Source organism: Mugil cephalus, chromosome 15, assembly GCF_022458985.1.
Source record: "Mugil cephalus isolate CIBA_MC_2020 chromosome 15, CIBA_Mcephalus_1.1, whole genome shotgun sequence".
NCBI lineage: Eukaryota > Metazoa > Chordata > Actinopteri > Mugiliformes > Mugilidae > Mugil > Mugil cephalus.
This window is the reverse complement of record NC_061784.1, coordinates 9,090,803-9,104,292: the sequence shown is the minus strand read 5'-3', so window position 1 is coordinate 9,104,292 and position 13,490 is coordinate 9,090,803. Positions and strand designations below refer to the sequence as shown.

Here is a 13,490-nt window from a genome sequence, read left to right as displayed (position 1 = left end):
AGTCCATATCGACATGATAGCATCACGTAGTTGCTGCAGAGTTGTCAGCTGCACATCTATGATGCAAATCTCCTGTTGCACCACATCCCAAAGGTTCCTCTATTGGACTGAGATCTGGTGACTGTGGAGGCCATTGGAGCACAGTGAACTCATTGTCATGTTCCAGAAACCAGCCTGATATCATCTGAGCTTTGTGACATGGTGCATTATCCTGCTGGAAGTAGCTGTCAGAAGATGGTACACTGGGTATATGAAATGTAAGGCATGTGATATCATGTAATGTTCAGAGAGCGAAGACCAGTAATGTCCAGAGAGTAATGTTGTGAGAGCCGCACATCTGCACACACGACCTTTTAGCTAAAATGTTTTATTTACTGTATATCTCATAAAAATTGGACTGTAATTTTTTTTTGTATTTCTTGCATTTTTTTTTTTTTTTTTTTACTTCTACTTCATTCTTATACTTATTTTATTATTTTATTCTTATGTTCATATATCTTCTTTCTAATCTTGTGACTCTTGGACAAAATGATTTCCGTGCAGGATCAATAAAAGTGATCGTGAATAATGAGTCCTGAACTGAATCAATGAGAAGGTGTGTCCAGACGTTAGACTGGTAGTGTACGATGGGTTATACTTTCTGACATTTTTCTCCCCATTCATTGTAATTCCCCTAAACTATAAAGGTGCTGTTTTGAATATACTTTTTTTTTTTTTTTGTTAGTTAATCTCACTTCCGTCCCGGATTACAAAAACTGGAGGCTAGTGTTTTCCTATCTGAGCTTCCCAGCTGCTGCTTTGCCTACAATATAAGGCGACAGTAGTAAAAAAAAGCCTCCCACATCGTGTCAACTATAAATTCTTGTCTGTGTGAGTGATGCTTTCGGTAGCTATGGAAACTCAATATAATAGCTCCCCCTCCCTGTCTCTCTCTCTCTCCCTCTCTCTCTCCATCCCCACCAAAGCTCTTTAGGCTACTTTGCGCATGTACAGCCAGTCCAAACCGAGCATTGCATCGACTCCAAGATGGCGAAAACACGTCTGGCTTGCTTCCTCACTCTCCTCTCAACTCACTGTAAGTGCTAAAATCCCTCAACCCGGCAACTATTTCCCCCTCTTATCTCCTCGAGAAAGGTGACCGTCAAACGCTGTCTACTTTTGCATCAGTTTGGTCGATTTTTCCTTTTCTTTACGCCACCGTTTTGGTGCGGAGCAGACTGAGACTCAGGAGTAACCCTATCTGTACGCAACTAACGGTAAACTCGAGCCGGACTGACACGCGAGCCGTGACTCTCAAACCGGAGATTTAAAAAAAAAAACAAGAAAGAAAGAAAAACGAAATGAGAAAATATAGTCGCCATTTTTGATTTCATTTACTAACAAACGCCACCGGTAAATTGTGCGTCTCGAGCGTTGCGTTTTAAGCCGCTGTTCAAATCCATCGCTTAGCCTGCTCCTCTTTACTGTTTTATAATAGGAATAATGTCAATACGTGCGAAAACAAATTGAATGTAGCCACATAGTAGCGAGGAAAAAGTGCTTTATGTACAGCTCTTTTAGCGGCGCATTTCAGAGTCCGGGTGAGACACCACCACGTTGAATGCGTGTGTGTACGTGTGAGAGAGAGAGTCGTCAGTCTAAAAAAGTTTCTCTCAAGTTTGGAGAAAGACTTTGGGAATTAAATATGAATTGCTGCGGCTTCGTGGGTCGCGCTGTTAACTATTCAGTGCGGACTTGGAGCCGCGGTGATGGCAGAGGCGTCGGAAGTAGTGATGCGAGATAACGGATTTTCCTGCGGCGGAATAAAAGCAGGCTGACCGCAGGAGGAGCCAGGCAGGCCGGCCGGCCAGAGAGCGTCCTCTACCCCCACCTCACCATCCTCCTCCTCCTCCTCCTCCTCCTCCTCCACCTCCACCCGCTTCTGTGGAACCCTTTCAAACCGCACCAGGGCTGGTAAACAGAAACAGAGGTCGGGAAATCAATTCGCTCCAGTAGCCCGTCCAGCCCCCTCCTCCGTTCATGTGTCCCGAAGCTGGACTCGATAAACGCACACCTGTAAGCGGCACTTCATTTAGATATGCAAGCGCGAGCCCCAAAACCCCGTTCACGAGACTAATGCGTTCGCTGCTATTTTGCGAAATATTTTATTTATATATATTTTACTTTGCATTATTAATTACGCAGTATTTTACGCAGTATTTGGCAAAAAAACAAGTAATTAAAATCATACGGCAGCACAGACTTGCCAAATATACTTTTCTTTTTGAAAGAACTGACAGACAACTAGATAAAGGAAACAATAACAACAACAACAACCCAAAATCAAATCAATAAATTCATCCAATTCATTCACACGGTCCACTCTGGCTGAGGCAGAGATCACAAACGTATTTAACAGCATTTAATGAACCAGCTCCTTAAAGTAAGAAATAAAGGATCACCACTCGGACATGGTGTCTCAAAGCCACTGTGACACAGAGGAGCGGTTAGACGACTTCCACTGGAGGAGGAGGCTGCGTTTAGCTGTCAGAGGTGAAATTAATTTTTCCATGGATTTATGATATATCTTCGTACCACAATTCTACAGGTTGGAATAACCTAATTAAAAATGACGCTTTGCTTTTACCGTGTTACACAACAGCAATGAAACACTTGTTGCTGTGGTATGTAGAGATTTTTTTCCCCAGTATACCAAGATTGTCTTTCGTCGCTTCGTCTCTGTTCATCTGTGTTACAGGATAAATATATTTTTTGCTTAAAAAGAAACTTACTTATAAAGTGCTTTGCCTTGCAACAAATGTACGTAGAATGTATCCGTCTTATAGGCCATGTAGCTTATACATAGCCTTTTATATGTCCATGCATGAATAGTTGTGCTTTGCTAATCATTTCTGCGTCCACGTGAAACGCGCTGCTGGTTTTCCCTACATGGACATAAATTAAGCAAGGTGTGAAAGGACAGACACACAGACGGATCAAAGGGAAGTACGGACATAAGCACCTTTCCTGTGATCTCTCACGTGTGTGAACAGGCTTATTATCTTTGCTTCAATTAGGAATAGCAGCGGAGCCTGTTTGAAATCTGTTGCTGTGCTTTTTAATTCTGTCTCTCCCGACATAGCTCCAGGCTGTGTGCTGATTTTTTTTATTTTTTTTTTCAAGTGTTACATTTCAAAGTCAGCACTCTTAATGATGTTCCCCTGAGTAAATCTGTGACCGGGCTTGACAGTACCACAATTGACATTTTCAAGGGGGGCAGTGAGCGGGTACAAATTTAAGAATTTCTTTTGTCTTGCCTGGACAGGGCTTAGCCATGTGGTCAACTGGCTCCCAGCCAGCACGGCCACTGTCTTTAGAAGCAGGACAAATCTGGCTGGACTAAAGCTGGCCACAAGCCGTGTTATGAATTACTAATTGGCGCTGATAGGCACTGATTCCTAATAGGCGCTGACTGTAATTAGAAGGCTTCTTGTATTTTAAAAAAGGCTTTGCTCTTAATTCAGTTTTAGATGTTTCACTAAAGAAACTCAGCGAGGATTCAGTGAGCATGTCACTGGCTTTGCTTGCTTTGCTTTAGCTCTTTCTCTGTGTTGTTTTTGTAACTGTGAGACCTGCTTGTTATTTTCGATTCATGGCATTCTTTGGGTTGCTATCACCTTAATGGCCACGGCCATTCCAAGGGAAGGCTAAACCCGGTGCGACTGAACATGCTGCAAATATCAGGCCAGTCATCTGTCAGTGGAGCGAAAGACGAGGGCCATTGTTATTTTAAGTACACATGCTTACAGCAGACTTTCCAATCTGAGCTAATGGAATGCATTGACATTTCCCATTGTTGGCTTCACCTGAGCCATTTCACTTAAAAATATTCCACAGAAAGTGGTACAGACTTGACGCTGACATCTGCCAGTGCCTCGCTGCCAACACCACAGCCAAGATATGTAAGAGCTGGAAGATGCTCAAAGTGGATTAGTACTGAGCAAATATAAACTTCGAGATCGCTGCTTTTACTGTCATAAGAATACCCTCTGGATATCAGTACGTATCAGATAGTATTACCCTATTTTAGAAGAATGTGTGGAGTTTTTGTGTTTTCGTATTCCGATTCATGCCCGTTTGTCACACGCAGGTTAACACAGGGTTAAAAGTGCAGTGAAATGTTGTGGACAAGAGAACTGGTCATCATTATCAAAAGCCTAAACTGCAAAATTGACATCAGTGCTTTCCGTGCTGTCACTCAAAATAAAACAGACGTTCTCTGTAGCCAATAATAAAGCGGTGTGTTGCTGTTTCCTTGGAGATGCGTACACGTCTGAGCTTTGACAGTCAACAGCTTCACTAATGACAGCTGATGCCACTGAAGACCAAAGAATAGAAAGGAAGTCATGCTGCTTCAGTAATGTGCAAATTGTTCAGTGTTACATGGCTCCATGCGGAACACACCACCAAGCTGTATGAAATATGTAAGAACTATAAGTAGTAGCACCACAACGGTGTCGTAGCACATGAAACACAAATATGCTGTGGGATGGGGGCTGTGTGTGTCTCTTTGATATTCTGAGTTTAGCTCCCATCACAATTCCAAGGCAACAGTTAAAAAAGCAGAAGTTTTAGCTGTTTTATCTTCCAGGGCAAGACACGGTGAAAGGAAATTACAGATTTCATGTGTATTATCATTGTCCATAGCACGGAAGAATTTCAGGTTAGTGTTTTGGGGCCGTGTTAATTATGGAAACCTCATTTACAGTTACTGCTTTGAAAGGGCTCTCAAATTATGTGCTGTTTTTAAACGTCTTAATCACCTTTCACACTTTATAAATTGAAGTCGGCCTTAATTCCTGGGCAACTGACGTGATTTGTGACTCGACATTATTTTTGGTTTTGCTCATGGCTGTCAGCCTGATCCAGTGCGAGCCCTTGTTTATCAGAATCGATAAGATAAGGGAGAAACCTGTCTGCCAGATTGCTGTCGAGCGTCCTCCGTTGATAAGTCATTGCATCACTGAGAACGCTTTGAACATCCGCTAACTTATACTCATCAGATGATGTTACCCAGTGGGCTCTTCAAACATTTGTGTAAATGGGAGCCAAGTGTTCTTCTCCTGGTTTGGCATGTGTGGCATAGCCGTTTGGCATGTCAGGAGTTGGTGTAGCCCAAGATAACTGCTATGTCTGCCTGATAGGCACTCCCCTAGGAGGTGCTCATTGCCAAATGTTTCCCTGCCCACCAAAAGCTTGTGAGCAAATGTTTGGAGCCCTCTTTGAATGGCACGTATGGCCCCTGTGGGCAAGTCACATACAGTCTGACATTTTACTGCAGAGACAGTAAATGGCAGAATAATACGGGCAGAAAAACAGAAAGGAGTCCCTTGCCGCTCAGCATTTGTTTGTTACGAATCAAGAGTTCGTCTCTCCATACCCCAGAGTAAGAGACGTCAGTCACATGATACCTTTATCGTAGCAGCAGGAAAATCATGCAAATTACGCATTCGGTTTGTGCTGACTGACAATAACCGTAGATTGTGTAATAACTTTTACTAAATCACCTAATTTTAAATTGTTGCTGCGTGTGGATGTCTGGGTGACAGCAGTCCCCCCCCGTGGAATAAGTCAAAGCGCCACATGGCCCTTACTGTGGAATGACCCAAAACAGCTGAGCAGGAGTGGGTGGTGGTGTTTTGAGCAGCTTCGCAGGCGTAACCAGAAATATCTGCTGCATCCCTCCCGAACCTGACTGCGCGAGTTAGCAAATGCAGCATTCCAAATAGAAAGCACATGGAAGGCAGAAACCTTCACATCATGTGAGGACTGACTAACAATCACAACCACCTGTTTTCCTAAGAGATAAAAAGAACCCCTGCTGACGAGCTGGCTGAGGTCACAGCGGAAAGGGGGAGTTGTGAAGAACGAAAGTTGAGCGGTGTTGCTCGCTGGAGGCGTTAAGAAAACAAGCTGGGTGTGTCAGTACTCAGTACTCAATCTCCTCAGTCAGAAATTCTTTTTAACTTGACGTATAAACATATTTAGCACACTGTCCTGCTTTAATATATTTGTATTTTTTAAATACTGACGCTGAGAGGCAAACACTAACATGCTCGCTTTTCAGAAAAGGTCATGGCATGTGCATTCTTACATGTCAGTAAGGCTAGTATGTGAAAAACATGGCACTCAACATTACATTTCCTAATGGCCTGTGTATGGAAAATGAAAGTTTCTTGTGAGGTTTGTTAATCAGTTTGATCAAATACTTGACTTTGACGAAACAAGAGATTCATGAGAAAGGAATGTCAATTGTGTCCTAATGAGCTATATTTGGAAATGATGGCTCCTCCTCGATGGCAGGCTAAATTGTTTGCTTGTTTTGACAAGGCGCTATTATTCAGTGTTTAGGCTACTTTAGATCAATGGGATAATCTCCAAGATGCCTCCTTACTGACTGTCTGGGCTTAGGGACGCACAAGAGCAGCTTCCTGTTTAATGATCATTATCTGTGGTCACACGGCCCCCGGAGGGAGGAAGCGTCATGCAGTTCTCGTGCTTGTGTGTTCACTGGATACTGATGGAGTGCATCAATAGGTCAAAAGAGACCTCCATCGATCAAACATTGGGATGCTGTCAACTTAGTGAAATAATTAGGCAGTTCATTAATGACGTGGCGCAGGGAATGCACTACATGTGGCTGAGCCGCTGCCGCTCCGACAGGAAAAAGCTCGAGGCTGCGCTCCTGCTGAGACTCATAACCAGATAATCGCTCTGGATTCATCCTTTGTTTACCAGGCTGTAACAAAAGGGCAATTACTGTCTAAAAATAGCCACTAGGAAGAGTCATCCGACAACCTCAGGTGTTTGATCACAGTTCATTCCAAGCCACTGCCCCTACTATTAAAACCATGTACTGTTTCAATGATTGGCAACAAAACTTCTGTACAGAAGCTAGACAATATTTCCAAATTGTTCTTTCAGTCCATGGAAACTGTATTTATTTAAAGAATAACAGCAGTGGGAAAGACTAATAATGATAGGAGCCAAACTTGTGGAGGTGAATCGTGGTATCTAACTAAAATATTAAAATCATCTCAAAATGCAGCCTGAGCTTGGCTGAAAGCTTCACTGTCATATTTTGAATTGAGGGAAACAGGAGACAGGCCAAGCTTGCTTGGACTTGAAAGATTTCTGGTACTAAAAAGAAATAAAGAAGAGGATTTGGGATGTGACTGATTTAAAAAAAAAAAACTTTCAATATATTTCTTGGCAGAGGAAATAAAGTCTGTGTTCATCAGAAACGTATTTACTTTAATTCTCTCTTTTACTGTAAATCATATTATATGATTAAGCTAATCCAGTATAACCATATTCCACTCATCTGATGACACATGTCATGATAATAAGAAGATTATGGGGAAGCTCTCTGTTCATCATAAACTGTGTATTTATGTTACTTGCACACAAAACCCAAACCCTGCACCTAAAGCTTCCAGAAAGGTTGAACCTGATCTTGAGCCTCTCAGTGAAGGAGGAAAATGTACAAATAAATGCAGGCTTGTTTATATTCTTTGGTACGTATCAATGTTTGGAACACAACTTAAGGATATGGTGGTTTCAGATTAATCATGTTTCTCGTGCAGGCTACAGTGTGTAGGAGCGCTTTTCTGAGGTGCTGTAAATAAGGCTGGTACGCCATAAGACATTATTACCACAAGAACACCCACTGCTAATCAGGAAGCGTTGTTCTCGAAGCTCATTTTCTTTTCTTGCATCTGGTAGCCTGTAATTACAAGGTGGTTTCTACACCTCCATCCACACCCTCAAGGCTCATGTCAGACATGCTTGGTTCTACTGTGGAGGCGGCCCAGGAGTCTGGTTGCACCTGCCAGATATGTGGCATCAAATTAAAAAAAGCGTGCTACCTCTAATAGGGTTCACAGGGTGCAAATAAACAGACACATTCTGCCACATCCACGCGTGGAACAGCGCTCCTTGGCAGGAGGTCAAAGCAATTGTTTGAGGGTGATACAGCCAGTTTAGAGAAACGTCAGAAAAGGGATTTCATGTGAGTTGGTGGCATCTTCTAGGATGAACTGTGTTTCAAACAACGCAGCATGGAAATGATAGCTAGGACTCAGTCAGTGAGCGAGATCTGGACCTTGATATTTTCAACCTAAAGAGAGGAAAAACATTTATTACATCCTCGTAAGTAACGCTGGCATTGTTAAAAATGAAAACAAATAAAAACAAGCCTACTCCATACTTGGCAGGGCACTCTGCAGATAGTAAATTTTAGAGGGCTTGGAGTAGATGACTCAGAGGTAACTTATTAGTAATGATTAATTTGCATGTGTATGTGTGTGTTCATGCGTATGAAGAGTAAAATCAGTTAAATAAGGAGTTTAGATTTCAAGTGCAAGGTAAAAGCTGAGTACCTAGCCATCTGCCGTCATGGAGTATTTCAAACCTACTGGAAATTCAGATGTTACTTCAATTTCTGGTACATGTCACAAGATATTAAGATGACGAGCACAAGTTCAGGCACAAGCACAGGCATTTAGGGAAATAAGTTAATTTGTTTATTCACTTTCTGATGGACAGTCAGTCATGCGAAGATCAGAATCCTATCTGTCCTTGCATAGCTTAGCTTAGCTTAGCATAAAAACTGGACCTAGCTTGCTACTCTCTCAACAAAGGTACCAAAACAAACTGCACATCCATGCTAAGCTCTGCTTCAAAGATGCTGGTTGGATGATGGTTTCCAGAATTTCCAGTCTAATTCTCTGCTAGAAAGCTAACAACAGATTTCTCCCAATATCAAACTACTATTTGAAACTAGTAAACAGGAGTAAACGGACATATAGGTAATTGTTTCCCATGCAAATTCTAAAAGCTGTGTTATAGCTGGACCACTTCTGCTCCTGTACAAAACCTAGCAGCACTGACGGAAATACGTTCAGTTGACTGGACAGACTGAGCTGGCAGATTGTAACCAGACTATCTGGCCATATGGAGTGAGGACTGTCCCTTCTGGACTACTAAGCAGTAAATATGTTGATACTGATCTGGAATTGATAGCATTGTTAAGCTGTTGAGAGTTTGCCACAGTATCTGTAGATAGAAAGCAGTTTAAATGGCATCAGAATGGTATCAATCTCATGCAATGTTGGATTCAAACGGTGACGACCTTCTTCTTGGTGCTTTTTTTTTCTGTACGTCGTAAAACATCCACATCAGCTGTGTAAAATTCACCCTCTCTTAAAGTGTAATTTTTTTAACAGGAATAAATACTTAAAGAGATTTGAAATGGTTGATATCGAGGCAGATTAATGGAGTTTCCTGATTCTGTCACATACAATCACGAGCACTAGGAACAGATCGTCCATGCTTTTTGGCCTTCGCTGCGAATCATGCTAGAGTTGAAGCTCAGCATACACAGCGCTGTTGCCACATGTGTGTGAGGGCATACTTCGGGTAAGTGAGTGCCTCAGATATTTGTCAAGATGCCAGACATAGACGACGAGTTTGTAACATGGTGGCTGGCCCCTGTCTGAGCTCCAATAGAGGGGGCTTTACTTGGGGGCTCTGCTCAGTTTTCGTGTCATCGAAAGCAACAGAAGGGAAAGAGGAGGAAGTAATTTGAGTGGATTTCACCGTGACTCAGTGGTTTGTCAGGCATTTGTCATGACTGTAACAGGTCACTCAAAATGGCCAAGCTTTAGCCTCAAAGCTGATCAGAGACTTAAGTATTAAGTTGAGACATTTCAGTAACTTTAGAACTTTAGACTTTTGACATCAAAAAGAGCGGCACTTGAGGAGGTTCCAATACAGTGCGCTTTCAAAGCCGTACTCATATTATTTGGGCCGAATGAGGGAAAACACGAGCGTGGCAAGAAAACGGGAGCAGAGGATGAGCCGTTGGGTGTTTTGCAGGCCGTTTGTGTTAAGGGACTTCCCGTATGTTTTACAGTTGAGATAGTAATTAAAGTAAATTGCCAGTTTCTCTACATTAAACCTCATATCCTGTAAAGGAGCACAGTCATTCCCAAAATTAGCGTGTTATCTACTCTGCCATTTCCTTTTCCCAAGATTGCTCCTCTTTTAAAGTCAGATTGACATATTTATACACTGGTCATCATTGGCACTAGTAAGGTAGATTGTAGGACGTCAGCACATTACTGTAATGGATTTTCCAAGACTTAAAACTGTCCTCTGGGTGTTCAAAGATACAGCAACAAGTAGAACGTTTAAAAAGGACACTAAAACATTCAAAGGCTAATAATTTAAGAAATAACCAACACATTATGAAGGCTTTTTGTCATTTTGTGAATTGAAGCTCCGATCATTTTGAATTAAATCTTAGCTGTACAAACAAGCAACGTTTTACCTTGTTCTTTCAAGTGATCGTCTAGGTTTTGATTAGTTGCGGACTCTGTCTGCTCTTGCTTTCTCATACCAAAAACAACAAAGCTACTTCTACACAGCTATCCTTTATAACCCAACAATACGAAGAGCACGGATGTGTGGTTTCTAAAATATTCAACATAGAAAAGCAAAGAGCCAACAAATAATTTATTGAGAAAATAAAAAACAACAGCAGAAAACATGAGAACAAAAGCCATTTAGTCACCGGGGAAAGGTTTACGGTGCGCCTCGGTGTGTGAGTGTGCCTTTAGTGGGAGGTGAACAAGTGAAGAACACACAACAGGCCACAAACCTCAACACACTCACGCCCTCAACCCCAAAGCTGAAGCCGCAGCTTTCCTCGCAGTCGTTTCCTGCCTGGTCCGGTTTGAGCTGGAACAACGATCTTATGGTTTCATGAGCTTTTCACCGCACGTTCAGAAGGAATCTGTATCTCCGTGCTGACGAGCCCATGAAAACGGCCTCCATCCAGCCAGTGCTCGTCTGTAATGAATCCCCCTCTTACCCCCACCACCACCGCCGCTCACCCCTCCGTCCTTCCCTACCCTCGCACAGACGCACTCATGCAGAACTGAGCGACTGTACAGTTTTATCTCAGATCATCAACACTCAAGATCATCAGCGTTCACATCTGTGGGCGGCTTCCTTTGGGGCGATTGCTAGCGTGGTAATGCTGCTCAGTGAGAATAACTCAGTTCTGCAGAGAGTGATGAGCTCTGAAGGACTGCTGTGGCGGGCTGGTATCCAACCTAAAGGTCCCAGTCAGACCTGAGTACAACAGTCCTTATGAATGGCCATTAACCACTTATGCCTACTTTATAATCCTATTTTCATTTCAGTGTCGAGAGCATTTAAGCAGATTGAGCCTGGCGTTTTTCCAATCACTTATAGTCCTGGCTTAGCCGGGCCTGCTGGACACTTTAGTGCAGCCTGAATATTCCTTTCAGGACACGCGCTAAGTGACCAGACTGATTGATATATGATCATATTCTACTCACTGTGGCTAATGTCCATTTGTATTTAGTTAACCGTTTACTTTTTCTTACACACAGCTCAGTCTTTCCACATTTACACTTAATGTAAATCTGTATCATGTTGTTGATCAGAAGTAAGGCAGAAAATAAATTTTTAGTATAGTATTTTCTACTATTGGATCAAGCACCAGGTGTGTGCAAATTCTGCTTTCTGGATTTATATGTGAACAGTAGGCAGGGCATTATAATCTTCTTAGGAAATGTTTTTCCTCATCTATAAGGAAAAGGGTGCAATCTTAAGTGATTTTTTAAAAAATGCCCCAAGTTTTGTCTATTTATATATATATTTTTTATTGCATATGAACGTGACGTTGTGTGAAATGTCTGTTTGCATTGTTAGTGTTAATTGTTTGTTTTAAAATTAGATTTTTACACAGTATAATAAAAGATATAATTAAAAAAATAACAATCTTCTGTTCAATAAAGATATAAAAATATAAATTGAACGAAGCAGTGCGAGTGTGCCATACTGAGCCATGGCACGGGAGGAAAAGCCCATCATGGAAACGTTTGATACAGTCAAAGCAGGTGACCGAGGTCACCAGCTGTCCCTCCGTTCTTACTGTGAAAGCACTTTGGAACTTAGTCATTATTTTCCCGGACCGGGAGATTTCACTGTAACTCTGCACCGCACACCTTGACTTCCGGTGTGACTGTAGTCACGGTGGCATATTTCACGTAACAGCTCGGAAACAGAATGGGTGGCACGAAACGGCCCGGTCGTTCGGCTGCCTGTTGCCTTGGTCTTGGTATTTCCCATGGAAACCCATCAAGGATTCCTCCCTGAGCAGGTGATGGAAGTGCGGCTCCATCGAGGGGGGGTAGGGAGGGGGGTCAGGAGCAGGAGCCTCAGATGGTTTCCCCTCCCCAGCTGTTGTTTAAGCAACATTCCCGGTCGTACGGCTCAGCCAGCCTGTGCAAACTATTTGAGTCCAGAGTATGCCTTTATGCGCATTTGTTGTCTGAGTGGACTGCTTGTTGGGAAATTCTTGCTGGGGTTGCACACTTGTGATGTCTCAATATTTAGCTTAGCTTTCTAACACGGTAAGCACATAACGTTCACCAGCAATGCCTCAGTCATGATTTATTCCCAGCACTGTGTCTTGCCGAATGGAATTTGTTTTCAGAATGTGGTTTGTGAGAGTAGATGTCCCCACCCTTTTAAATACTCATTTGGAAACTTAATTCAGATTCAAATCAGACTTGTTATATGTATGCGGTTTCGGTTGTATGTGAAGCCAGGGGTTTCGGTAACAGTCCAGTGTTTAGTTGCAGTTCTCCTCCATTCTTTGGTTATTAAATTCAAAATAGTTGTATTTAATTTAGTAAGTTGGCGAATCATCTAGAAGAGCTTTCCAAGCGGACCCCAAAAAATGAGGAGAGAGTTGTCTCTTTTTCCGTGTGATCACACACTTGAGCCACTACTTTCTCCGTTTAAAGTCTAAAAATGCGAGGGCTTCAAGTGACCCCGGTCCCCTCCACCATGCCTGCCTGTCAAAGCTCATTTCACCTGTGACCAGTCATCCCCTACGCAGCCACTCACTTTTGGCGACCTCACATTCTGCCCTCCTCTTCGTTTACTCCACATTACTGCTTACTAAGGAACAATGAAACAGTCAGAATTGCTTCCCACAGCATTACATGCAGGCCAGTTGCCATCGTTTGCGAGGGTCTGCTCTAAAGCAAATCTTTGCGAAAGAGTAAATCTTTGTAGCAGTAACATTTTTGTTTGACCGTGCTGATTGACTTCAGCGTGGTCAGCAGGCGTTCTTTCATTTGAATTTAAGCGAATGCTCAGTATACTTCCCAAATCCTTTAAATGCATCTGGAGTTTGCTGATTGTGATTTATGTGACAGTTTCAGAAGGCTTGCTTTGTCCTTTACTTTTAGAGACTGTTAACGATTTCTGTGCAGCTCAGAGTTTGTGGAAATCTGTTGAAGCAGATGGATAGTGGGAGACTGAGTGATCTTTAAAAAAAAAAAAAAAACTCCGCAAAATATTGTGAAATGCATCAGAGCCCCAACATATAATATTCCCAGTAAACA

At 42.4% G+C, this 13,490-nt stretch overlaps 1 protein-coding gene across 1 annotated transcript in view; it reads left to right on the top strand.

Annotated features, from left to right (window-relative positions):
- Positions 1-958: 958 nt before the first annotated feature.
- The window catches only part of jam3b (junctional adhesion molecule 3b), a 28,911-nt gene continuing 16,379 nt past the window's right edge, over positions 959-13,490 (top strand). The window contains exon 1 of the mRNA XM_047607496.1: positions 959-1,075. Coding sequence (XP_047463452.1) covers positions 1,027-1,075 — 49 coding nt within the window. The 5' untranslated portion in view covers positions 959-1,026. The remainder of the gene's footprint in view (positions 1,076-13,490) is intronic.